The 25,244-nt window shown below is 53.7% G+C and overlaps 11 protein-coding genes across 11 annotated transcripts; 8 read left to right on the top strand and 3 right to left on the bottom strand.

The window, feature by feature from the left end:
• Nucleotides 1-284: 284 nt before the first annotated feature.
• NUU61_004644 (phosphotransferase family protein) lies at nucleotides 285-2,103 on the top strand (the record flags this gene model as incomplete). The annotated part of the gene is made up of 4 exons (XM_056655226.1): nucleotides 285-369; nucleotides 417-722; nucleotides 775-1,152; nucleotides 1,217-2,103. The coding sequence occupies 4 exons, from the start codon at nucleotides 285-287 to the stop codon at nucleotides 2,101-2,103; spliced, it is 1,656 nt and encodes a 551-aa protein (XP_056513253.1).
• Nucleotides 2,104-2,368: 265 nt separating this feature from the next.
• Nucleotides 2,369-3,712, top strand: sitA (TOR signaling pathway phosphatase SitA; the record flags this gene model as incomplete). The annotated part of the gene is made up of 4 exons (XM_056655225.1): nucleotides 2,369-2,522; nucleotides 2,578-2,977; nucleotides 3,037-3,368; nucleotides 3,423-3,712. The coding sequence occupies 4 exons, from the start codon at nucleotides 2,369-2,371 to the stop codon at nucleotides 3,710-3,712; spliced, it is 1,176 nt and encodes a 391-aa protein (XP_056513252.1).
• Nucleotides 3,713-4,142: 430 nt separating this feature from the next.
• On the top strand, nucleotides 4,143-6,139 carry NUU61_004642 (putative phenol 2-monooxygenase; the record flags this gene model as incomplete). Its single annotated transcript, XM_056655224.1, has 5 exons — nucleotides 4,143-4,652; nucleotides 4,705-5,589; nucleotides 5,652-5,826; nucleotides 5,885-6,001; nucleotides 6,060-6,139. 5 exons carry the CDS (start codon nucleotides 4,143-4,145, stop codon nucleotides 6,137-6,139), a joined length of 1,767 nt encoding a protein of 588 aa, XP_056513251.1.
• Nucleotides 6,140-6,797: 658 nt separating this feature from the next.
• Nucleotides 6,798-7,439, top strand: NUU61_004641 (NUDIX hydrolase; the record flags this gene model as incomplete). The annotated part of the gene is made up of 1 exon (XM_056655223.1): nucleotides 6,798-7,439. The coding sequence occupies one exon, from the start codon at nucleotides 6,798-6,800 to the stop codon at nucleotides 7,437-7,439; it is 642 nt and encodes a 213-aa protein (XP_056513250.1).
• Nucleotides 7,440-7,529: 90 nt separating this feature from the next.
• NUU61_004640 (putative dipeptidase) lies at nucleotides 7,530-8,981 on the bottom strand (the record flags this gene model as incomplete). Its single annotated transcript, XM_056655222.1, has 3 exons — nucleotides 7,530-8,437; nucleotides 8,496-8,708; nucleotides 8,756-8,981. The coding sequence occupies 3 exons, from the start codon at nucleotides 8,979-8,981 to the stop codon at nucleotides 7,530-7,532; spliced, it is 1,347 nt and encodes a 448-aa protein (XP_056513249.1).
• A 342-nt stretch (nucleotides 8,982-9,323) lies between these two features.
• Nucleotides 9,324-11,687, top strand: NUU61_004639 (flavodoxin and radical SAM domain protein; the record flags this gene model as incomplete). The annotated part of the gene is made up of 2 exons (XM_056655221.1): nucleotides 9,324-9,351; nucleotides 9,409-11,687. The coding sequence occupies 2 exons, from the start codon at nucleotides 9,324-9,326 to the stop codon at nucleotides 11,685-11,687; spliced, it is 2,307 nt and encodes a 768-aa protein (XP_056513248.1).
• Nucleotides 11,688-12,556: 869 nt separating this feature from the next.
• On the top strand, nucleotides 12,557-14,370 carry NUU61_004638 (putative nonsense-mediated mRNA decay protein Upf3; the record flags this gene model as incomplete). The annotated part of the gene is made up of 2 exons (XM_056655220.1): nucleotides 12,557-12,804; nucleotides 12,858-14,370. The coding sequence occupies 2 exons, from the start codon at nucleotides 12,557-12,559 to the stop codon at nucleotides 14,368-14,370; spliced, it is 1,761 nt and encodes a 586-aa protein (XP_056513247.1).
• Nucleotides 14,371-15,741: 1,371 nt separating this feature from the next.
• On the top strand, nucleotides 15,742-18,011 carry NUU61_004637 (Zn(II)2Cys6 transcription factor; the record flags this gene model as incomplete). Its single annotated transcript, XM_056655219.1, has 5 exons — nucleotides 15,742-16,155; nucleotides 16,260-16,385; nucleotides 16,614-16,837; nucleotides 16,931-17,413; nucleotides 17,528-18,011. The coding sequence occupies 5 exons, from the start codon at nucleotides 15,742-15,744 to the stop codon at nucleotides 18,009-18,011; spliced, it is 1,731 nt and encodes a 576-aa protein (XP_056513246.1).
• A 366-nt stretch (nucleotides 18,012-18,377) lies between these two features.
• Nucleotides 18,378-19,896, top strand: NUU61_004636 (FAD-dependent oxidoreductase; the record flags this gene model as incomplete). The annotated part of the gene is made up of 4 exons (XM_056655218.1): nucleotides 18,378-18,782; nucleotides 18,851-19,574; nucleotides 19,633-19,711; nucleotides 19,770-19,896. 4 exons carry the CDS (start codon nucleotides 18,378-18,380, stop codon nucleotides 19,894-19,896), a joined length of 1,335 nt encoding a protein of 444 aa, XP_056513245.1.
• An 893-nt stretch (nucleotides 19,897-20,789) lies between these two features.
• On the bottom strand, nucleotides 20,790-22,469 carry NUU61_004635 (aldehyde dehydrogenase family protein; the record flags this gene model as incomplete). Its single annotated transcript, XM_056655217.1, has 4 exons — nucleotides 20,790-20,949; nucleotides 21,003-21,072; nucleotides 21,129-22,330; nucleotides 22,411-22,469. The coding sequence occupies 4 exons, from the start codon at nucleotides 22,467-22,469 to the stop codon at nucleotides 20,790-20,792; spliced, it is 1,491 nt and encodes a 496-aa protein (XP_056513244.1).
• A 593-nt stretch (nucleotides 22,470-23,062) lies between these two features.
• NUU61_004634 (acyclic terpene utilization AtuA family protein) lies at nucleotides 23,063-25,055 on the bottom strand (the record flags this gene model as incomplete). The annotated part of the gene is made up of 3 exons (XM_056655216.1): nucleotides 23,063-24,586; nucleotides 24,653-24,972; nucleotides 25,025-25,055. 3 exons carry the CDS (start codon nucleotides 25,053-25,055, stop codon nucleotides 23,063-23,065), a joined length of 1,875 nt encoding a protein of 624 aa, XP_056513243.1.
• Nucleotides 25,056-25,244: the final 189 nt, after the last annotated feature.

The raw sequence follows: 25,244 nt of genomic DNA, 5'->3' as shown, positions 1-25,244 counted from the left end.
TTGGAGCGCAGACATTTTAGGGCATAATTTGGCTCAAATAGGAAAGAGCCGATTATCACCGAGGTAAGTATCTTCTGCAAGTTCTTCCACCTGAAGTCATTGAACAAACATTTTAATCCCGGGCCTTTAATCAAGCCATCGAGAGATTTCATTCCGAGCACTATCTTTATACAACGATGAATGGCACCATGCTGTCATCACGATGACGTCCAACCTCTTCAACAACCAAAAAGGTAATAGTTTCACAACACCCGGAGAATCCATTTACTGAAACCCCATACACAATGCGGCTGCGCAAGAACTGTTGGCCTACGCCGATTAACAACATACGACGACTTACCCAAAGGCGCTTAACTATCCAGGCCCATGGTTTGTCTATCCTGGGGACATTCTATGGCTTTTCTGCTGATCGATAGGCGCAGGCAAAGAAGTCGGACCCGAGGAACTCTTCCGATACAGCTATGGCCGGTTCCTTGTCAATGAAGAGTATGAACTGGCCAAACGCTATTCGACCTTCGACATCAGCGCGCTGTGTCAAATGGTATCGTCACTTCCCGCCGTCCGGTCGCCCATCGTCAAGATTGATAAGAGGGAGGGCGGATATAACAAAGCCTTGTTGATGACGGCAGAGAGCGGGCACACTGTCATCACCAAGCTCCCGTGCCCAAACATTGTGCCGCGGGAGTACGGCACGGCTTCAGAGGTAGCCGTTCTCAAGTTCGGTATCGCCAAGGAAGGTTTCCATGTCAAAACACTAAACTGATGGGCTGGCAGTTAAATCGCGGTCGCGCAGTCCCGTCTCAGATGTTCTGGCATGGAGTGCGGATCCGTCCAACCCCATCGGTTCCGAGTACATTGTCCAGGAAAAGTGCGCTGGGCAGCAGCTAACGGGGGTATGGGATCAAGTCAACGAGTCCGACCGGGTCAAATTGATTCGGGATTTTGCACAATTGGAAAGCAGCCTGGCGAGTATTGAACTCCCCGGATATGGTGCATTGTTCCTGCGGGATCAATTGCCAGCTTCTCTCGAACAACACCCAAGGCCGCTGATCGAGGTCGATGACACTTATTGTCTTGGGCCCATATATCACGGCTCGTGGCCAGGGGGGTTTGCGGCCGACCCGGAAGAATATGCTCAGCATTCTGGTCCATGTAAGCCTGCTCAATGGCTTTTTAATATGGCCGCATGTCTCACTTTTTTTTTTGTCTCTGACAGGGAAGACTTTCCCTGAGCTTGGACGGTCGCTTGCTCAGCAAGGTATCTGGCAAATTCAGCATTACAAGACCTCCTACGCAGGCCGAGGACCACATCATGGCACACCAGAGGAACATATCCGCATGCTTGAGCGAGCCATGGATGTGATGTCGATACTTGCCGAGTCTCACACGTTACAGCGTCACTCGCAGGCCGTTCTGTGCCATCCTGACTTTCATCCAGGAAATATCTTCGTCTCGAATGAAGATCCCACGGTGATCCAAGGAGTGATTGACTGGCAATTTACGAGTGTCATGCCACGGTTCACCCAGGTGCGGTGGCCACTCTTCCTCAATCCACCCGAAGGGTATCAGACAGGAATGAACAACCCCGAGCTACGACCCGTGTATGACCGAAAAAAAGACCAGGAGCAAGCAAAGCGACAAGAGCAGGCGATGCGTACCAAGTGCTACGAGGCAGCCCTGGTGAAGAGTCACCTCGAGTCATATCTCACCCTCACGGAAACCGATGTGTCGATCCGGCAGCTCTTTATCGGATCTCCGTATACATACCGTGATGGCATCATCCCCTTGCGCGAAAGTCTGGTGCGACTGTACCAGACCTGGGATCAACTTGATCTTCACCAACCATGTCCATACCGCTTCACCAACGAGGAGGTCGCGCAACACGATAAGCAGCTCCAAGAGTACCGAGACTGGCTCAAGCTACGGGAGTATACCCATCAGCTTCTGCATTCCAACGACGGAGGATGGGTGCCTCCAAATGTCGACTTTGCGGCCACAAAGGCTAAACATGAGAAACTGTTTCGACATTTCGTGGAGTCAAAGAAGGTCAAGATGTCGGAGGAAGACGCACAGAAGCTGTGGTTCTTTCGAGAGAGGGGCTAGAGCTCTGGGTATTTGTATCCAAGGAAGTAGAGAGTTCGATCACGGCAATGGAAGAACGAGACAAAGCACGAAAGATCATCGTAGCTTCCTGGTGTTTGTGTCACGTGATTAGGCAGGTGCCTCCGTCGCGTGGGCGCTACAGTAGTCGACGGAGACCAAAGACGCTGCCCTCTTGCGGGGAACTCTCATCCGTCTTGCCTTCTCCTTCTGTTCTGCATTCTCTTCGCTCGTCTTTTTTATTTTCCTTGTCCTTATCGGTTCCGCCATGACCGACAGCAAGATTCCTCAGCCAGGCCCGGCCAAACTCAAACGCAATGCCGGCCCCGACGAGTGGCTAGAGGCCGCCAAAGATTGCAAGTATCTGTCCGAACCACACATGAAGCAGCTTTGCGAGATCGTAAAAGAGTATATGATGGAAGGTATGCTCAAATGGATATCAAACTCTGCGATTTCCTGGCTGACATGGCTTGCCAGAGTCGAACATTCAACCAGTGTCCACGCCGGTGACCGTCTGCGGTGATATCCATGGCCAATTCTACGATCTCCTGGAACTCTTTCGAGTCTCCGGTGGTATGCCCGATGGCACGGAACTCGACTCCCCTAAAACCTCGCCCTCGGTGATCACCTCGGCTGATATCGAGCCACCTTTCACAATCACCGACCCTAAGATACGCAAGAAGCTCCGAGGACCCGGTGTGAACTCCAACGATGAAGAGGAAGAGACTGAGTCAAATCCGAACCAGCGAAGTCGATCAACAAGCCAGACCTCTGGGGATCTTCAGATCAACCGGAACTTTGTGTTTCTGGGAGATTATGTCGACCGAGGATATTTCAGTCTGGAAACGTTGACCCTGTTGCTGTGTCTCAAGGCCAAGTAAGTGAATCAATGAATCCGCGGAGCAGCGGCTTTTAGGACTGATGAGGTTTGATCAGGTATCCTGATCGAGTCACACTGGTGCGTGGCAACCACGAGTCGCGACAGATCACACAAGTATACGGGTTTTATGAGGAGTGTTTCCAAAAGTACGGAAGTGCTTCGGTGTGGAAAGCGTGTTGTCAGGTCTTTGACTTTATGACACTCGGGGCTATTATCGACGGCAAGGTCCTATGTGTTCACGGCGGTCTCAGTCCTGAAATTCGTACGCTCGACCAGGTCCGCGTGGTGGCCCGGGCGCAAGAGATTCCCCACGAGGGCGCCTTCTGCGATCTAGTCTGGTCGGATCCCGATGATGTGGAGACATGGGCAGTTAGCCCTCGAGGAGCAGGTAGGACTGATCGAGCCCCTCCCCTCATTGCGTGTCGGCGCTGATCTTCTCCAGGCTGGTTATTCGGCGACCGTGTGGCCGACGAGTTCTGTCATGTCAACGATCTCTCGTTGATTGCCCGTGCCCACCAGCTGGTCAACGAGGGCTACAAATACCATTTCAACAACCAAAATGTCGTCACCGTATGGAGTGCCCCCAACTACTGCTACCGCTGTGGCAACCTGGCCTCCGTCTGTGAGATCGGAGATGACCTCAAACCAACCTTTAAGCTCTTCAGCGCAGTTGGCGACGACCAGCGGCATGTTCCTACCTCCCGCCCAGGCCGCAGCGAGTACTTTTTGTAAGATGGCATGTTGCGACGAGCTCTGCACCGGCGCTGGCGTTCGGATGAGGTTTTCTTTGAAAGGGGGAGCATGACGTGCATTTATATAATGATCCTAGACCAGACTTAATGATGTCGACGCCTTGTGATTTTCCATTTTGCAGTTAGTCCGGTTAGTGATAGAAGACCCGTCATGGGATTCTTGTGTTTTTCCCCCCAGATATATTCCTTCATGCTTCCAGCTTCGCGGGATAAAAGAAGCTCCGCGATAATACTCCAATATGAAGCCCGCCGAACTTCCACGGCTGCCGTGCCGAGGACCAAGTGTGGCGATTCACGCCGTTCGGAACACATCCCGAACTTCGGAGCGCATCCCGCAACAGCCTTAAAAAAGATGGCCCCGCGGGGACTGCATGCCCCGGCTTCCGAGACATGCCATCGTTAGGACCAAAATGGAAAAAGTCGACGTCCTCATCTGCGGCAGCGGATCTGCCGGTCTCTGTGCGGCCACTTGGTTGGCACGCTATGGGGTGCGATGCAAGGTTCTTGAGCGACGCGATGGCCCCATGAAAATGGGTCAAGCCGATGGCGTACAGTGTCGCACAGTCGAAATCTTCGAGAGTTTCGGGGTGGGTGAAGAATTACTGCGCGAGGCGTATCACGTCCTCGAGGTCAACTTCTGGGCAGACGACGGCACCGGCACCATCAAGCGGATGGGGCGTACTGCGGATACCCAGCCAGGCCTATCGCACCAGCCCCATGTTATCTTGAACCAGGCGCGTATCAATGGGCTTCTTCTGGAGCTTATGCGGAAGTTCAATGACCAGAAGATCGATTACGGGTACAATGTCACCCAGGTCGAGGTGGACAGTGCTTTGGCTGCGGATCACGACGCCTATCCGATTACTATCGCTGCTGAGAAGGCCGGAAAACCAGAAAGGTTTGCAGCGAAATATGTGCTGGTAAGCATCAGTGTATCCTGAATATTCACCATTGCTAAAACGATAGATACAGGCTTGCGATGGGGCACACAGCGTCGTGCGCAAGGCCCTGGGGTACACGATGATCGGGGATAGCAGCGATGCGGTTTGGGGTGTGATGGACATGGTCCCCCGGACCAATTTCCCCGACATTCGCAAGAAGACCACGATCCGCTCTCGGGTAGGAAACCTCCTCATCATTCCCCGGGAGGGCGATAGCGACAACCTCACCCGGTTTTATATTGAACTGCCACCGGGCACCAACCCGAAGGAGGTAACGCTGGAGAATCTTCAGCGTCAGACGCAAAGCATCTTCAATCCGTATTCAGTGGATTTTGTTGAGACGGTATGGTGGTCCGCGTACGCAATCGGCCAACGGCATGCCGACTTCTTCCACAAAGACTACCGCATCTTTCTGGCCGGAGATGCTTGCCACACTCACTCGCCCAAGGCCGGACAGGGCATGAATGTCAGCTTGCAGGATGGATACAACATTGGCTGGAAGCTTGGCGAGATCTTGACCGGTCTAGCGAGCCCTTCATTGCTCGAGACATACGTTGTGGAACGTCAGAAAGTTGCCATCGATTTAATTAATTTTGATCGCCGATTCTCCAAGCTCTTCTCGTCTGGAGGTCATGCCACTCCGGCAGAGTTTCAAGAAGGCTTCATCAAGGCTGGAAAATATACCGCTGGTTTGACGGCAAAATACGATGTGTCTTCCATCACGGCCGCAGCGGAATTAACCCGGCTGGCCACCAATGTGGTTGTGGGTATGCGACTGCCGAGCGCGCAAGTCGTTCGCTTCTGCGACTCAAAGCCCATGCAGCTCATGAAAGCTCTTCAATCAGATGGCCGGTGGCGAATTATGATCTTCACGGGGGATCTTACTGCACCAGAGAACCGGACAAATTTGACCGCGGTAGGTTTTCCGTCGGGAGATTCTGGTTGATGATGAGGATTGGGCTAACCAAATCAATGTAGCTTGGGGAATACCTGAACTCGCGCGATGGGCCAATCCACACCTTCACGCCTCTGTCAAAAGACGCCGACAGTGTTATCGAAACAATTGTGGTGGGCCACGGGAAGCGTCACGATGTGGAACTGGAGCAGATCCCCGAGTCTTTCTATCCGGTGGTTGGCAAGAATCAAACTCGCGGTAAGGACTGTTCAGCATCGCAAACCTTTACTCTTCCCGCGACGCTGACCCTCGGCAGATCTGCATAAGATCTACTATGATGATGAGAGCTACAACCAAGGCCACGGGCAGGCATACAAATTCCTAGGCATTGACCCAACGCAGGGTGCCATCATCATCGTCCGTCCTGATCAATGTGAGGAACCCCCCTAACTGGCGAGGGGACTCATCGCTTATATACTGTGAATAACCAGATGTATCCGCCGTGTTGGACATGCACGACTATCCTGCGGTTGGCAAATTCTTTGCAGGGTTTCTGAAACCTCAAAAGTAGGCTGATCACTGCCCATATTGAATTCAATCTACAAGGTTGGCAGGCGACTAAGAGCAGATATACTTCAGGGACTCGGTCAATGAGACTGATGTTGCCGGTCCTTTAGACAGCAGACTCTAAACTCATGGATTTGAGAACCCCTCCGACAAAAGTACAGAAAACTGTCGACGAGGTGCATATACAATTGTTGGAATTGGGATTCTCCGTGACTGGAAGATTTCTGAGATGAAATCATCAATTATCTTCACTCAGGCCCAAGGATTCTGCGACGATATGATCACTGCCGTGTGGGAGAGACTGCTAGAACATCTCGCGTGCATCACCATCAGGGGGATTTCAATTGCTCCCTTTGGAAGTAACAATAACGGTCAGGACCTTCTGGTAAATATAAGTCCAGTATACATCCGCAGTTCCCTCCATCGCACTCTCTGCGTTTATTGTAGGATTGTGAAATGATCCAATTCCTTTCTGTTATATTTGATTGGTATTTTATTTTCTTTCTCGGCGTTTTGTCCCCATATCCACTGATTTATATATGGATGTTTCATAGATGTATGGACAGAGGCCCCGTGTACGACAGGCTTCGAGAAAGGAAACGCGCGGTGGGGACGGTGAAACCAGCAATTCTTTCACTTGCGAAAAGTAGCTCTCGTCCCATATGGCTTCTTACACTGTTGCGCCGCACCTCGAGTACTTCAACACCCCCCTCGCCTCATTCACAGCTGCTCGGCCCGAATTTGAGAGCTTCGGGGTCGGCGCGTACATTTTCTCTCATGATGGGGCATCCCCACTGCGGATCCTACTGCTCCAACGCAGCCTGACCGACTCGATGGGCGGGTTTTGGGAGGGCCCAGGAGGCGCCTACGAGCCCGGAGTAGACGAGACGTTGCTGGATGGAGTGGTCCGTGAAGTCCTCGAGGAGACTGGGCTCCATGTGTCTCGCATTGTGGAACTGGTCGCCGTCGATGGCTGGACGCACCAGCGCCGCAACGGGGCTCACATTTGCATCGCCAAATACTCTTTTATCGTTGAGGTTCACGAGGTCACTCGGTCATCGCCCCAAGGAGAACCACAGTCGGTGACCTGGGGTGATATCCCCGTCCGCCTCGAGGCCAGCGAGCACCAGGCGTTCGAATGGGCGACCGAAGCCGATGTTCGCCATTCAGTGCAGTCGGATCAGGGCCGGTATCAGTTTCCACTCCCCTTCGTGGGCCACCAAGCACCGAATATCCTACGGGCCTTTGAACTGTGGACAGAGCACCAAAATCGAACACCGCAGCATGGCGTCATACATGTATGAGGATAGAATGGGTGTTGAGGGCAGACATATTGAAGTTTAAGTTGAACATCGTAATCAACATCATGAAGTGCTCTTGTGCACTGTAAATCCTCAATCCTCTGCGGGCAGCGTTCCCTCCGCCTGCATTTGCAGCGCAATACGATCGACCTCCTTCCACACCCGTAGCAGATTGCCCCCGGCCACCTTGCCCGCATCCTCGTCACTGACTCCTCGTCGCAGCAGCTCGGCAATCAGCGCGGGGAACTTGGACACGTCTTCCAACCCCCGGGGCACCGTCGGAATGCCGTCAAAGTCACTTCCCAGTCCCACATAGTCGAAGCCCACCAAGTTCCCAATGTACATGATGTGCTCCGCGACTCGTTCAAGGGTTGCATGGGTCGGGTCCTCGTCTGGCAGTCCATTGGCGCGACCGGAAGCGGTGCATGAGATAAAACCGGGTGAGAAGTTGACCATCACCAATGACTTTCGTTGTCGTGCCAATTCCAGTACATCATCAGGCACATTCCGGGGATGCGGGCAGAGCGCATACGCGGAGCTGTGGCTGAAGATCACCGGGGCACGGCTCCCAGTCCACTCGGTTTTACCGGCGCCCAGCACATCACGCATCGTATCCACGCTCACATGGGCCAGGTCGACAATCATCCCCAGTCGATTCATCTCCCCAACCAACTGCTGGCCTGCTTCACTGACACCGTGCCATAGGGGATCCGACTTTCGGGAGCCACCGCTCGGGAGGTCAACAACGGCAGCGTCAGCGTATCGGTTATGGCAATTGTGCGTGAGGGTCGCATAGGACACCCCCAGCTCATAGAAAATCCGCAAATGTGCCAAGGAGTTTCCAATAGAATGCAGTCCCTCGATACCAAGGGGCGAAATGATCTTCCCTTGGTGGAAAGCGTTCAAGGCCGTCGTGCCGTTGGGCGGAGTCGAAAAGACTTCAGGGTAGGCCCGCTGGATGCGCGACATGACATCCACTTGTTGCATCGTCTCTCGCACACCTGTTCGATCCATGTTACTAGACCATAGAAGAAGACTTGAATGGGCATATTTCCATACTTCCCGCATAGTTCTCGTCTGAAAAGTTGGACCCGTCCTTAGGGCAGGGCACAAAGACACTCCAGAAAGTACCGCCAGCCCGGCCCTGCTTCAGTCGAGGGATATCCACATGGTATGGCAAGGTACCATTAACAAAGAGCTTTGTGAAATTCGAGCCGTAGATGTGGTTATGGAACAATTCTCGCAGAAGGATGGGGAGGTCATCATGGCCATCTGCTCGAGTCAGCTCCGATCGAGGACGGCAGCAATGTAACTCTCACCGATCAAGGGAGTCTTAGACAGGATACGCTGCACTCGATCCTCGATGCTAACCGCATGGGAATGGTGACAGTGCGGCGCAAACAACCAGCTCCCGGCCACGAGGGCGACGAGGATCAAACCCCAACGGAGAGGATTGTGGAAGATGATACGTCTGGAGACGGGGCGATTTAACTGTCGCTCTTCGTCGCTGCTTTCCAGCAAAACCGCTTTCTCGGGGATGGCCATGGCTACGGACTCCAGTATGTCCACGGGTGGAGGTTGGAGAAGGGATGTGACTATCGATAAGACGTCGACATCGTACGCGTGTCACACCGATCGATTCAACCCTTGGAAGGCGAATGGGGACTTGAGAATGAATTGTATAGAAAACAGTAGTACAGCAGTCTACTCAAAGCAAAAGTCATAAGACTATCGCATCTCCAATGCGAAAGTAGAAATCCCGTCCGATTGAGTGGTTCATCCGGTGTTGCGGTTCCACTCGCTTTTCTCTCGTCTCTCCCCACTTCGTCTTCCATCTTTCTTGCCTTTGGATATATCTCTCTCGATCTGTCGACAGCGATCTATACCATGGCCAGTGTGCCCCCAATGACGGACGGTACGTCTTAATTCCTCTGTTGATCTCGTGGGGACAAAAGAATTGACCATGCCACAGGTTGGCTGGCCGTGTGGCATGCCTACCGTCTGCCTCTTCTCATCACCTTGCCCACTTTCCTTATTATTGTCCATGTCTATCGCAGATTCCAAGCCCGTTCGAAGACTCCGGCCTCCACCTCGATTCCTTCCTCGCCCCGAAGTATCTCACCGGAGAAATTCGAAAAACTTGAGCCTCCATCTGAGAAGCCCCCCGTGTCGACTACGAAAACCAATGGCAAACCCTCCAAATCCGTGGGCCCCAAGCGTGTTCAAGGCAAGAAGCCTGCAAAAACCATCACTGGTCGCGGTGGATCCGACCAAGATTCCCACCCGGTGTCGTTCATTCAACCCATAATTTTCTTCGCCTCATTGACCGCGACGACCGAGAGATATGCCCATCAACTGCTGGAGGATCTGCGCGCAGCGGCGCAAGACCGAGCAGACTCTCAGAATCGTGAACGCGGTCTTCTCCCCCCACAGATCCATGACCTGTCCTACATCGACTTCGAGGACTACTTTGTCTCTGCCCCGCAGCCACCGGCCACGTCTCCTGGTACCCGCTACGTCTACTGCTTGTTGATCCCCACGTACAATATCGATACAGTCCTCAATGTATTCCTGGGTCATCTGGACGAAACCCACCACGACTTCCGCATCGACACGGCGCCATTGTCAAACCTTGCAGGTTACTCGGTTTTTGGGTTCGGAGATAAGGAAGAATGGCCAACCGAGGAAGAAGGGTTCTGCTCGCAGGCCAAGGAGCTTGATCGTTGGATGGCAAAACTCACGGGCCGCAAGCGTGCTTACCCGTTGGGCATGGGTGATGTCAAGAGTGATGCGGAAGCTTCTATGAAAGAATGGTCCAGTGGGCTCCAGGATATTCTCTACGACATCTTAGAGCACGGCGGGCTCGGCGAGGGAGTTCCGGGGAGCGGCGATGCTCAGGAAAGCGATGAGGAGGATTTGGATGACGGGACCAGCGACACTCAGTCCAAGAAGAAAAACAATGCCCCGACCATGGTGGATCTAGAAGATATCAAGATGAACGGTGATTCCGCCGCCCCGATCCCCGTCGACTTTACAACTGCCGGGAAGTCCGCCAGTCCTGATGCCAGTGCCAAGGAGATGGTTCCGAAGACCTCACCGACCTATGCGGCGTTGACAAAGCAGGGATATTCGATCGTGGGCTCGCACTCTGGTGTCAAGATCTGCCGATGGACCAAGTCAGCGCTGCGTGGTCGTGGATCGTGCTACAAATACTCGTTTTATGGCATTCGATCGCATCTGTGCATGGAAGCAACCCCATCGCTGTCGTGCAGCAACAAGTGCATTTTCTGCTGGCGCCACGGTACGAACCCGGTGGGAACAACGTGGCGCTGGAAGGTGGATTCGCCGGATCTGATCTTCCAGGGTGTTAAGGAAGGCCACTACAAAAAGATCAAGATGATGCGCGCCGTACCCGGTGTCCGCGCAGAGCGGTTCGCTGAGGCTATGCGCATCCGGCACTGCGCGCTCAGTCTCGTCGGGGAACCCATTTTCTATCCCCACATCAACCGCTTTTTGGAACTGCTGCACGGCGAACACATCTCCAGCTTTATGGTGTGCAATGCCCAACATCCGGACCAGCTCGAGGCCTTGCACCGCGTCACGCAGCTATATGTCTCGATCGATGCCAGCAACCGAGAGAGTCTGCGAAAGATTGACCGGCCTCTGCACCGCGACTTTTGGGAGCGGTTCCAGCGCTGTCTCGACATTCTCCGGGAAAAGCGCCATGTCCAGCGGACCGTGTTCCGACTGACCCTCGTCAAGGGATTTAATGTCGATGAGGAAGTGATCGGGTATGCTAATTTGGTCGAAAAGGCTCTGCCGTGCTTCGTGGAGATCAAGGGTGTCACATACTGTGGAACCAGCACGAGCGCCGGAGCCGGGCTTACTATGCAGAACGTGCCTTTCTATGAAGAGATTTCGGCGTTCGTCGTCGCCCTGGACCAGGAACTGCAGCGTCGGGGTCTACAGTACGGTATTGCCGCAGAGCACGCACACAGCTGCTGCGTACTGATTGCCTCGAACCGTTTTCACGTAAATGGGAAATGGCACACTCGGATCAATTACGACCGCTTTTTTGAGCTGCTTGAGAAGGAAAAGGCCGATGGCACCGTCTTTACTCCAGAGGATTACATGCGGGATACCGAAGACTGGGCTCTCTGGGGGCAGGGGGGTTTCGACCCCAACGATGAGCGAGTGTACCGGAAACGCCGCAATAAGAACCCGGCCATCGAGGCTGCACCGACGTCGTGAAATGAGGGTCACTGCGTCCGTGTTCACCTGTCATCCACCCGAGCCATCTCGGACGGCACTTGCCTGTCTCTGGTGATGACCCCTCAAAGTAGAGGTATGGCTTCATGGGTCTGCCATGACATCCAGCGTCTTTCTTTTGGATTACAAGGCCCATCACTCCAAATTCACCTTCCATGGGAAACTTCGTGGTTGTAATGTCTACTCGAATCAGGATCCAACTTGGCGCATCCATCCAGAGCTTGGTATCCTGCCGCACTATATTTTCGAGGTGCTGTTCCCATCGCTGGCCTAGTAGCTAAGCGTTTTGGTTGCAATTGCCCTAGTTCTAGCCCGGCGAAGACTAAAAAAAATTACCGTCTTGAATCTTATGTCTCTCAATACCTTAAGACTCAGTGATCTGACCAAGGATTGTCAATGGAGGTTGGAAAGTTTCAAAAGGCCCGTGAAGAAAGTTGATTGGATGGGGTGAAATTGAACTAGGGCCTCATTTACTTTCTTTTGATCGATGCATATTCCAAGTGCCTCGAAATAGCCCTTTCCAACCAGTATTCCTTTGAAAATAAAAAGAAAGAAAGAAAGAGAGAGTTGGTGACATGGTAACTAAGGCAGGAGTTGAATAAACACACGTGATCATGCATCTCTTCGAATAGCCACGTGATTCGGGTCAATGATTTCCAAGACAAGCTCAACCAGATGCCCAAAGCTGCAGATTGCACGGAGGGAGGGACTAACTAACACACACTCTCTCTCTATCTATCAGAGGTAGCATCAGCTTACAACTCTCTGATTCTTGGTTTACTGCTCCCATTCATCACATTCCGAACCTCTCATATATCCCAAAGCCCCGCCCGTTGAGAGACCGAACAGCCATGACGCAGTCTGGCAAGCCTACCGCAGGCGTGCTTCAGATCCCGGCCGCTGCGACACAGAAGTCAGCCTCGGCAGCTCCAGCAAAAAAGGCATCCAAGCCTCCGGCCCCGCGTCTAAAGCTTTTGGTCCGACGCTTGCCCCCGGGACTGACGCAGACCGAGCTGGAAACTACACTTGGGGACGAATGGAAAGTTGGAGCGGGGAAAGTCGATTGGTTGCAGTACAAGCCGGGCAAGGTATCGAAGGAGTATGAGGCAGCCGCCCTCTTGTGATCGCATTACAAACTGACCGTTTATATAGCCCCGCCAAACCATCTCGGCCGTCCCGGGCATATCTCCGTGTTGTATCTAGCGAACACATTGCACCACTCTCGGACACGGTGCGTCAGGCATCATTTCAGGATGCCGGTCATACTTCCCACGATTCTGTACTCCTGGGACCTCCAACGCTCGAGTTTGCCCCCTACGCCAAAACCCCCGGCAGCCGCTCGCGCAAAGATGCTCGCCAGGGGACAATTGACCAAGACCCGGACTTCATTACCTTCCTCGAGAGCTTGACCCAGCCGATCACCAAACCTGCCCCAATGGATTCTGCGGATGGGGACGAGAAAAAGAAAGAGACGGCGGTGACGACTCCGCTGGTGCAGTTTATTAAAGACAAGAAGGCGAGCAAGGCCAAGGACAGCACAGGCTCCAAGTCCTCCAAGCATAGCCGGTCGGAGAAGGAATCAAAGCAGGAGAAGGTCCAGGCCAAGAAGCTGCTCCAACGGCCAGACAAGGAAGCCACGGCTACAGACAAGAAGGCGAAAAGCGACAAGCCGACCAAGGAGTCGGCGAAGGCAGCCAAGCATGGAGGCACCACCGCCACCAAAACTGGTAAGGCGGGTACTGGCCCAAGTGCAACGAAAGAAACCACCGTCCCGGCGGCCGCAGAGCGGAAGAGAGAGCGAGGAAACGTTGCCGCTGCAACCAAAATTCTCCAACGCGACCTCGGGCTCTCGCCTGCCGGTGGGCGACGTCGCGGCAAGGGTGGTTCGACGGAAATTGGATCTCCAAAGAACGAAAGTTCGCGAGACTCGTCCGTTCCGTCAATCCAAGGAAATAAAAAGGACCAGACGTCCAAGCCAGCCAGGAACACACCCACTACGTCCACTGCAAAATCCAAGGATGGCGAGTTCCCATCCTCTCGAGCATCCGATGCTGCCCCGACTCCTCCGACTACGCATGCACCAGCCAAGGCCCCCAAAGGTAATGCTAAAGCCAAGCCTACACCCAGTCCGACCCCCACGGCGACTCAAGCATTCCTCAAACACGCCAATCCTTCGCAGGGTGTCACTGAGGCGCTCTTGGAGACGGCGTTCAGTCCATTTGGAGCCGTGCTGAAGGTGGAGATCGACAAGAAAAAGGGATTTGGGTACGTGGATTTCGCAGAGCCCCCGGGGCTGCAGCAGGCGATCGCAGCAAGTCCCGTGTCGGTGGCGCAGAGCCAGGTGGTGGTGTTGGAGCGCAAGGCCAACCCAGCGGAGAAATCGCCCAAAGGTCAGAACGACTCGCAGTCGAATGGCAGCAAGCCGAAGACTGAAGGCAGTGGATCGGCGCGAGGATCTCGTGGACGCGGGTCACGGAACAAGGCATCGAAGGGGGAGCACCGGGCGAGGAGAAATCGGAAAATACATCGTAGCCTAAGATTTCAATTCACAACGCCACAATACGCGGAAAATCTGAATGCAAAACCAAATACCACCGATCACACACTATATCAGGAAAATAGGATTGAGGAAAGAAAAATTCATTCAAACAATCAATTTAACTAGCACCAACACATATCACCACAATTTCTCAAGAAAACACCTTTCAGACCTCCTCGACACCCACCAGGACCGACCGACCGAAGTCAAGACGTCGAGACCAGGTTAAGATCATCACCACTCCCTGGACCGAAACGCAGACACTGCAAGCAGCACGCGTGACAGTCGAGGCGGGAGTCCAACGGCTTCACTTCAGGGCATCGAGGACATAGCAGTCATCAGCAAGGGTGGAGATTCTGTGGCTCTTTTAAAGAGCTTAATGGTGGGACGTCTACTCTAAAGTGATTCTTTGAACTGTGGCAGTGGTCAGCATCATGTCGAAAACAGGTATTTTCCCATATTCAGAGGGGGGGGGGGAAGACATACGTAGAGTCGCTTAAGAAAGAAGAAAGGGGACGGGGGAGCTCGGCCTATTTATACCCCCGCGGTGCCCGCTAGTGCTAAGCGAGGTTTCTGGTGCGTTTGTGGTGTTTGCATACGGTGAGGTATGGCCACCAATCGGGAGCTCGGGAGCTGGTGGGACCACGGCAGAAAAATTCTTCTCTGCTGCCGGAGACAGGGGTATCTCTGATTGGTCGGTAGCAAATTCCTATATTTCTCTTCAGTCTCGAAGGATGAGATTATTCGTACACTCCCTCCACTCTGTTTTTTTTTTATTCACACCGCTGCTCCTCCAGGCATGGTCCCAGGTGCCATGGCAACCACTATTGTCATTCGCGGGCTCTGAGGTCGGCTTGCCGATGCCCAAATTGGTCATCCAGGTCATATGTATGTTTCATAGAATGCCAACTTCTCGGTCCTTTTCTTGCAAATAATTGAGATTACCATGGAACTACCTTGGGCTCTATCTAGGTTGGCTGGAAACAAGGCGAGACTCTCTACTCGGAAATATATTTATTGTGTTCTCGACAAGTAGGCACGGTACACACAGTTTGATCTACAAGTGTCTCGGATCACATTCAGCTTAACAGCTCGACACTATTCACTTCCATCGAGAGCGAGGTAGAAGCTTTAGAAAGATAGGCGGGGGGAAAAGAAAGAAAGAAAGAAAGAAAGAAAGAAAGAAAGAAAGAAAGAAAGAAAGAAACCACCACCATCACCACCCTTCAAACGTCCGAGTAGTATGATGCTGATTTTCTCGTAGAGCTCGCTTTCAGATTATGACCTCTTATCAAGTTTTGGCAGCTCCCTAGGCAGTAGATAGGTCTCAGCAGCAGAAAATCATATCCTCAACTTAGATTAAGACCTCTTTCGCTAACTCACCATACCAATTGCTCGAGTGGGTAAGGTGGTCGGGCCGCGCACCGGCTTATCGCTTATCGCTCCACGCGGGGATTCTTGTGAACCCCGGACTCTCTGAGCTTCTTCCCAGTCACTATGCCACGCCCCAAGGTCCATCCTGCCCATCGCCTGCGGGCAAACACTGCTTGTACAGCCTGTCGGGCCTCCAAGAAGCGATGTAGCGGGACCTTTCCCTGCTCCAACTGCCTGAACAAGGGCCGCGGTTGTTCTTGTACGCCGTTCAAGTCTATGGCCGATGCGGACCTCCGCAGCCGCCCCATGCCTGCTTCCCGACCGACAGAGACCACGCAGATCTGGGATAGTCAACAGAGTCCACTTGATCAACACTCCGACTCCAACACTGTAACCCGACTGTCTGAACACTCGTCACCTGAGAACATGCTGGAGGCGGGTTCTCGCTCGCCCGAAGCTACGCATCGGACGCATCCGCGTATGCTTCGGAACCTGCAGGGCGAACGAGGTATGAAATATGACCAGGGGCTGAGTCATGTCATTTCTGATCTTTGTCTGAAGTCTTCGTCGGCAAGGCCGCTTCTCTGTCTTTTTTACAGTTGCTTCGAGATACAGTGACTCAGCACATCGGCCCTTCACAGTTCTCGCATAATGTCAAGAGCGAGGATATGCTGGAGACCGAATCTCACCATGATATACTGAACCCGTCAGAAGACCGCTACAGCATCGAAGACAAGCGTGGGTTTATCCAAAATTACTATGTAGCGGTAGGTTCAGGTTCATTCTCGCCAGATCACTTGGCATTCTCCTCTGATAAGCAAGAATAGACCAGCGGATTTCTATACCTCGGGTGCAGCTCGGATGTCATACCTATACTGTCGGATTCAGCCCGGCCCAAAACAGACCGGGAAAAGACAAGGGCGGCAATTTTGGATCTCATGATGGCTATTGGAGCCCAGTCATGCTCACGCCATTTAGACCATTTACAAGCTGAGCAGTTCTTCTTTGCTCGCGGCCAGAGCAGGACATTCGCCAACTTGTTAGAAGATCCCAGTATGGATCTCGTCCGGGTATTTTTACTCATGGCGTTCTACATGCTTGGATCATGTCGTCGGAATGCTGCTTTTATGTATTTGGGAGTGGCTGCACGCGCGGCTGTGGCATTGGGGCTTCATGCAGATCCCTCTGGACCAGGGAATCGTCATGAGCAGCAAGAACGGTGCGTCTACTGATCAACATATTGGAGAATCCAGCTAATTCCAAGTAGGTCGCGACTATGGATGAGTCTCTGTGTTATTGATATGCTGGTCAGTTCCATCTTGGGACGGCCTTCGGCCACCGCGTCTCTGCTCCCGGAGAATCGAGAAGGTCCAGGTCGGATGGCCATCGAACCTCCTGATGTGGGCTTAGTCGCATCGTATCATCTCTCATTGATCCTAGATGAGATCATATGCCGCTTGTATAGTGAGAAAGCAGCTTCTCCTGAGATGGCTGATTTCCTCCTCTCGAGACTAAATCGCTGGAGCGAACGCCTACCAGACACGCTGCGGTCATCATCTCTTGAAACAGAGAACCGAGCTGTCGTCCAAGAGCATACTATTGGGAACATGCACGTTGCATGTTCCTACCATTTTGCAGTGATTCTCGTCACTCGCCCGTTTCTCATCTCGACGTTGAGTGTCCGCCTAGCCCAGCTACATCAGACCTTGGCAGCGAGCGAACCCAGCGAAGCACCCAAGGAGGATCCAGCACACTCGCGACTGGCAGCTGCATGCATCGATTCGGCAGTTTACATGTTGCAGACGTGTTTAGAAGTTCACCAGTCGGGACTACTTTTACAAAATATGTGTATCCTCAAGTTGGTCATCTTCCTAAGATCCGTTGCAATCTTCTGATTTTCAATCACCAGAGCCTTTGTGTTTGCTGCAGCTCTTGTACTCGGGTTCTCAATGTTCTCCCACCGCGATGTTGACGCCGAAATCGACGGCGCATTTCAAGGTGCACTTACCATACTACGCATGCTCGCTTCCCAGTCTGCACAGGCCGCCCACTACTTGGAGATCCTGTCTTTGCTCGAATCCGCCGTCAAACAGCAGCGCCAGCGCCTGACCGCGCACTCTCGCCAGCGACGCAGCCAATACGTTAGACGGATTTTCCGCTTAACCGACCCTACGACGACTACTCGAACGCAGGGCGGGAATCGTGGTCGACCAGAGAATAGTACTCTGCTGGCTACGCCTGGAGGCTCACTCTATCCGTGGGTGCCGTCAGACGACACCTCGTGTACCGTGACACCGCCAGTCGATGGGACATTTTTGGATGGGGAGGGCATGGAGTTGCCGCTGTGGGATAGCTTTCCGTTTCTCACGGAGCCATCGACGATATTGATATGATAGTTGTAATGGGAAGTATGAACAGAATGAACATGGCCTTCTAATTCCAAACATCAAGTTCTCATAAGGCTCTCGTAATTCCTGAAACCCCCCAAGTATGCGAAGTAGCAGCTCCACCGTGCGCCATCCGACGATAAGCGGTGCGCGGCCCGATCGGCTGCGACCCGCGTGCGCGATCCGCCAGCGGACGAGAGGTGCGGTATAACAAGATGACAAGATGATCAGAGATAAATACGAAAGAAGATCACAGCGAGATCACTTTTATTCTCACCGTCATTTGGATTGTCAAGTCACGCGTCACATACTGGGTACTCTCTATCATTCAAGAGTGAGCCTCAAACTATTGAATCCTCCAGTCACATCAACATGTCAGGCTGGCGCCGTTTGAACATTGGTATCGTCGGTGGCGGCATCGGTGGTATGTCTGTGGCTATTGCGTTGCGGCGTGCTGGCCACATCGTGACGATCTATGAAAGATCGGATTTTGCGGGCGAAGTTGGTGCATCAGTTTCATGCGCCGCCAATGGCACTCGCTGGCTGCACGAATGGGGCGTGGATGTTGCGAAGGGTGACCCGGTTGTTCTCAGGAAACTCATCAACCGTGACTGGAAAACGGGGGAGCCCGTGAGTGTGTATGACTTGGGCGACTACGAGGAGCGCTGGGGGTACGTATACAACATGTTTCACCGGCAGTATATGCATGCCATGTTGAACGACTCGGCTCTGGGCGAAGGAGAGGGCCATCCTGCGACGCTGAAAGTAGACCACCGGGTAAGTTTGAGCTCTGTGACTAACACAATTCCTTTATTCTCCGCCACTCATGAGATTGGCTTTTGCAGTGCCGAGACATCGACCTGATCACGAATACAATCACTTTCGAGAACGGTGTACTCGCACAACATGACCTGATCGTTGGCGCCGATGGCATTGGATCAGCAGTGCGAGGCATTCTGGGGATAAAGCCAGAGAAAAAACCAGCGGACTCCAGCTGCCTACACACGAACATTAGCACCGAGGAAGCTGTTCGGTTGGGCCTGGTCGACTACTCCCAGGATAACGCCCTGGAGTACTGGGGTGGACAAGAGGGCAAATGGGATAAGATTGTGTTGTCACCCTGCAACGGCGGTAAGCTTCTCTCATACTACTGCTTTTTCCCGCGAGAACAGGGCGACTATTCGACTCAGTCATGGGGTGCGGATGAGCGCCCTGTGGAGGAGCTCTTGCAGCCCTACCCGGCGCTGGACCGGCAGGTTTTTGATCACCTTGCCATCGGCAAGGAGATCAAGCCGTGGCGGCTCTGGGTGCACAATCCCTACCCATACATCCATCGAGGCAGAGTTTGCCTCCTCGGTGACGCGGGCCATCCTATGATGCCGCACCAGAGCCAGGGTGCCTGCATGGCCATTGAGGATGCGGCGGCCCTAGGGATTTTGTTGAGCCCGCGATACTTTGACGGGGATGTCTCCCAGGCCCTGGCTGTCTATGAGGAGGTGCGGTTGCCGCGTGCCACCCGGGTCCAGGCTGCCGCGGCTAAGGCAGCATATAATATCAATGAACGAATTGGTCAGTGGACAGAACAGAGACTTGGGGCCCTGGCAAAGGATGCTAACATGCACACAAGGCTTCTCCTTCAACAAAGATATCCCCACCTATAAGGTCGAGGACCCGAAGAAAGTGCTGACCATTGAAGAAATGAACGCGTATGGCTTTCTTGATCATCATTGTGTGTTGTCTTCGCTAGTACTGACTGTTTGGTAGTTATGACATGTATCAGGATGTTGAAGAGAAACTCGCCGCTAAACGCCACGCCGCTTACACGGATAAGTTTATCTGCGGGCTACCGGTTGGACTGGAGTTGCCCAATGGAATCACCATCGGGGACTAAGTTGGCTTTCATGATGACCGTGGGATTGGGAATTGGGTTTCTTCGGTTTGGCACTCAACTTGACTTGGATCTTGATCTAGCTATGTTACATACTTCTTGTACATCATATCAAACTACTCTTTTGCACCGGCGCTATCCCAACTGGCTGATTTAGTGAATCATCGTGGGAATTAGGGATTAGGGTTGTCGTAGCCGGGGGGGGGGGGAGAGGTTTTCTTCCCCGAGATTCGGTGTCGGATGACCCGAACGGGTGCCATTATCCCGAGCTGCGTGTCTGAGGCATAGCAGATGGCAGAGTATACGCGAATGAGCTGCTAGTCTGCTAGTTGAGGGGCTTCTATAGCGGACTTTCTCTGTCAGCTCTTACCTAGATTCGTGAACTTGGTTTCAGCTCCCCCAAGGGAGAAGAAACTTAACCCTAAGCTAGTTGATCACGTACCACGTACCAAGCTAGTAAATGGTCTAAGTCTCAAGCCCCATTATTCAATAGCTGCCTAATTGCTCGCGATCCACGTTATTTGTATGTTTCTCGCTGGCTAAGGAGGTGACTGGAAATCAGAGGCCGGTTCACCGATACGCCTTCACCACACCTTCGTTTGCCACACCATAATTCTCATTGGCGAGGAGAGACGCTACACAGGCCCCATGACCGGACAAACTTTATCATGTACCAATAGTGAGAGGCAGGTAGTTGTATTTCCTCGGCATTGACCTCTCTGCCTCGGGTATCTGCGGCGCGCTATTGCACCCCGCAAGAAGACATCTATTATGAGGACTAGGGGTTGAGGAAGAATACAAAACTGATCACGCGGGAATTTGTGTTATTTACAGACCAAGTACCATTTCATTCATCGTCATTGAAATAGGACAAATTTTATATAGACGCGATAGATTTACGAGAACGGTGCATCACTCAGGCGGTGGTGGACCGTCTTGATCTGGGTGTAGTTCTCCAGGGCGTAGGATCCCAGCTCGCGGCCAATGCCAGACTCCTTGAAACCACCAAACGGAGCCTGGTAGTTGATCAAGTTGTAGTTGTTAACCCACACGGTACTGGAAGAAGTTAGCTCAGGGAAATCTGCCATAAAAATGGGACAAAAACCTACCCAGCTCGGAGAGCGTTGGATACCCGAATTGCGGTGTTCAGGTCCTTGGTGTGCACGCCAGCGGCCAGACCTGGAAGATGAATCAGTATGAAAACAAACGAGTGTCAAGTCTTAGCAAGTACATACCGTAGGTGGAGTCGTTGCCGATCTTGATGGCCTCGGCCTCATCCTTGAACTTTTGAACGACGATGACGGGGCCGAAAATCTCCTCCTGGGCGATCTTCATGTCCGGCTTGACATCGGTGAAGATGGTGGGCTTGATGAAGTAGCCCTCCTTGCCGTGACGGTCACCACCCAGGGCGACGGTGGCGCCCTCCTTCTTGCCGTGCTCGATGTACTCCATAATACGCTCAAACTGGAGCTGCGAGACCTGGGGACCCTGGAAGGTCTCCTGCTCGAAGGGGTTGCCGAGTTTGTTCTGGGCCGCACGCTCCTTGAAGCGAGCCACGAACTTGTCGTAGATGCCCTCCTGGACCAGCAGGCGGGAACCAGCACAGCAGCACTGACCGTGGTTGTAGAAGATACCAAAGTTGGACCAGGTGATAGCGTTGTCGATGTCCGCATCGTTGAAGACAATGTTGGGCGACTTGCCGCCCAGCTCGAGCGTCACCTTCTTCAGGTTGCTCTTGGCGGCGGCCTGCAGGATCATACGACCGACCAGGGTGGAGCCGGTGAAGGCAACCTTGTCGATATCCATATGGCTCGAGATGGCGGCACCGGCAGTGCGACCGAGACCCGAGATGATGTTAATCACACCAGGAGGGAAGCCAGCCTCCTGAATGAGCTTGGCCGCGTACAAACCCGACAGAGGCGTTTGTTCAGCGGTCTTGAGGACGACGGTGTTGCCGGCGGCAATGGCGGGACCAATCTTCCAGGACCACATCAAAATGGGGAAGTTCCAGGGAATGATCTGGCCGCAAACACCAATGGGCTCGTGGCGGGTGTAGGAGAAAGTCTCGGTGTTGGTGTCAATCGTCTGGCCAACGATCTTGTCGGCCCAGCCACCGTAGTAGCGCAAGCAGCCGGCGGCGTTGCCGACATCGAGCTTGGCCATGGTGATGGCCTTGCCATTGTCCAGGGCTTCGATGGAGGCCAGAATTTCCATGTCACGCTCGAAGAGGTCGGCCAGCTTGGTGAGCATACGGCCGCGGTTCGAGGGGGTCACGGTGCGCCATACGCCCTCAAAGGCCTCGCGGGCCGCACTCACGGCGACATCGACATCTTTCTCGGTAGCCTCGTGGACCGCGACAATGGGCTTCTCGGTGGTAGGGTTGACAGTCTCGAAAGTCTTACCCTCGACGCCCTTGACAAATTCGTTGTTGATGAACCTGTGGGGTAGTTAGCAGGCACACACACACACACACACACACAGTCTATGAAGTCATCGCCAAGGATGGGGGAGACGGACAAGCCCAAGGGCTGCTCATAAGTGACGTTGGGGGTCTGAATGCTCGTGGACAGCGACATGGTTACGGGGGGGGGGGGGGGGTATCACAGAAGATGCAGAAGAGAGAGGATCAAGAAAGCAAAGAAGCTCTGAGGAAAGGGGAGGTTCTTATATATGACAAATGGGTCTGCGGGGTCGCCACTCTGCCACCGGATCGCTTGAGCAGAGTATGGAATAGAACCTGATTGGAGCTGGATCCTCGAGTATGTAATGGCTCGAATTTTTCGGGTGTAAAGGTCCCTGGTCTGCGGGGCATTTCCCTTGGCTCATTTGATACCTCTAGAGTATACGTTCATGGGTGTACTGGGGTGAAGTTGTATATACTTGGATACTTGAGTTGAGGGAATACATTGTACACCTTGACGAGAATACAAAAATACATCCACGAAGACAACTATTGTAGCTGGGTATTGCACTCCAAAAGCCAAAACATGAAAATGGATCAACACCGGGCTAAGGGAGGTGGGCCAAATGTGATCATCGTGATGTTACGCGGGCCAAAGTCGCCCCGATGGAGTGGGGCCCTCGATTCTGCACATCGGCCGAGAGAATGTTCTTTTTCTGATGGACCCGGCTGGTATGATTCGATTATTTGGTCAATCTGGGAATTCAGCTACAGCTTGCCCCGGTTTAAAAACCGCTCGGGAATATCACCGTACCGCGACCGCAGGTACTCGGCCACGTTCTTGCCGAGGAAGTCTACTGTGGTCGTGACCCCGACGCCACGGTCGAGCAAGTTCCGGAACAGAAAATGCACCGCGTGCAGGCCTGGGAGCTCGAATCGCTCGATCGCGATGGGGTCTACGCGTCCGGTGTCCCCCAACAACATACGTGCCGTGTCCACAGACAGCAATGATCGCAACCACAGATACTCGTCGTGGTGACGGACCCAGAAGCCGCAGTTGGCGTCAGACCCCTTGTCGCCAGAGCGCGCGTGGACGATCCATCCCAATGGACCTCGGGTCGTTGGGCCAAAGTCGCGTTGGAGATCAACCATGATGTCGGTGTGCGTGGTGGGTTGGGATGGCTGCCGCGATGGGTAGATCTGGGTGCGCGGCGGTGGTGGAATGTCGACTATCTGCGTGGACGCGGTGGGCTTCCAGGGGAGATGCACCCGATGCTGCACGGCAGATTGCGGTAGCAGACTGACATAGTACTCGAAGATGGCGCGGGGGAAACCCTGCCGCAGGTCCAGGTGGAATGTGGCCCCCGGGTAGCCCTGCATGATGTTGTCGGTGATGGGTTTCAGAAACCGCGTGGGTGCCAGATCCTCTGCTCGGCGTGCTTGCACCACAATTCGAAGGGGCACTGTGGCACGGTTTTGATCTGGCGGATTCGGTACGCAGGCTCCGAGTAAATCAAACTTCAGCGCTGTGAATCGGTCCGCGTATGGGGTCAGCAGCCGGCGCACTTGCGCCTCGAGCATGCGGGCTTTGGCTTCAATGTCGAGTCCAGTCAAAAACCACCACAGCTCGGCCTGGAACCCTCCGCGGGCAGTGATACCGACTTTGGTGGTCGGGGGAGGTGGGCTTGATCGAACCCCGTGGATGGCCACCCGGTTGAGACTGCGCTGCTCAAAGTGGATGCCGTCGAGGACCGCCGTGACGTCCGAGTTGTAGTACCATGGACCCTGAATCTCATACAGCAGCTGTGAGGTGCAGGTGTCGACGGTGACAGCACCCCCGGTGGTATGCGCTTGCTTGGTGATCACCACGTCGCCCGCGGCAGAGATCTCTGCGATCGGGTACCCGATATTGGCCCAGCCGTCGCCGCCGTGCTCTAGGGACTTGAAACCGGTGAAGTTGCCTCCGCAGACGTAGTTGCTACATTCGATCAGATGGCCCGCCACGAAAGCATTGGCCAGCTTATCCAGCTCGTCGCGTCGCCAGCCGTGGTACCAGTAGGCGGCTCCGATGACGGGCGACGCGTCGGACACCCGTCCGCATAGCACAATATCGGCGCCATCAGCGAGGGCTCCCGCAATTCCCAGGCCACCGAGATAGCATTGCGCGTAGATGGGCTCGAACGACCAGTCTGCCAATCGCTCGCCCGTGTAGACATTCCGGAACTCCGACTGCCCGGTCGCCAGTGCCTTTTGGACAGTGGGGAGTACTTCATCCCCGGCCACCCACGCCACCTGTAGCCGTTCTCGGCTCAGTCAAAGTTCATTCATGTTCAGGAAAGGAAAAGAAACTCGCCTGACCTTCAAATCCAGTCCCTTGGCCTGCACCATCCGCCTCACCACCTCGTAGAGACCCTTGGTGTCTGCGACCCCGGCATTGACGGCTAATTTAATGCCGTGCGTAGCCAAATCCCCCAGAGCCGGTTCTAACGCTTCGAGGAAAGACAGATTATAGGCGGCCCCGGCGGGGGCAGTGGCTTGGTCCACACGCCGGCCCGCGGCTGTGGCCATGTTGAACTCACTCATGAAGTCGGCGATGATCACGTCGACTGGATCGGTAGCACAATGGCGTGCAAAGTCGGCAATGGCATGGCGGCGGTCAGAGGCAGAGCCCGACGCGCCTGGAGGGTCAGCGACGGCATGCTCGGAGTTGGAATTGAGTTGAAAGCGTACCTGCAATTCGAATTGGACTCTTGTCGGTCATGGTGTCTTATTCCTGGACGTTTTGGGGATCAATGCAGCCTTTCAACGAGCAGAGACAGGGCAACATGGTCAATGATATTCCCGAGTGGCCGAGGTGAAGTTGGTCCTCGGCTGAGAAAAATGCGGGGGATAACCTGATTGATAACCACTTGTGATGCGATGACTTATCCAAGCAATGTATCAAGGCAAC

This window comes from Penicillium alfredii, assembly GCF_028826965.1.
Source record: "Penicillium alfredii strain IBT 34128 chromosome Unknown utg000005l_segment0_segment0, whole genome shotgun sequence".
Taxonomy (NCBI): domain Eukaryota; kingdom Fungi; phylum Ascomycota; class Eurotiomycetes; order Eurotiales; family Aspergillaceae; genus Penicillium; species Penicillium alfredii.
Note: the sequence above shows the minus strand (reverse complement) of the source record. Positions and strands in the feature narration are given on the sequence as shown.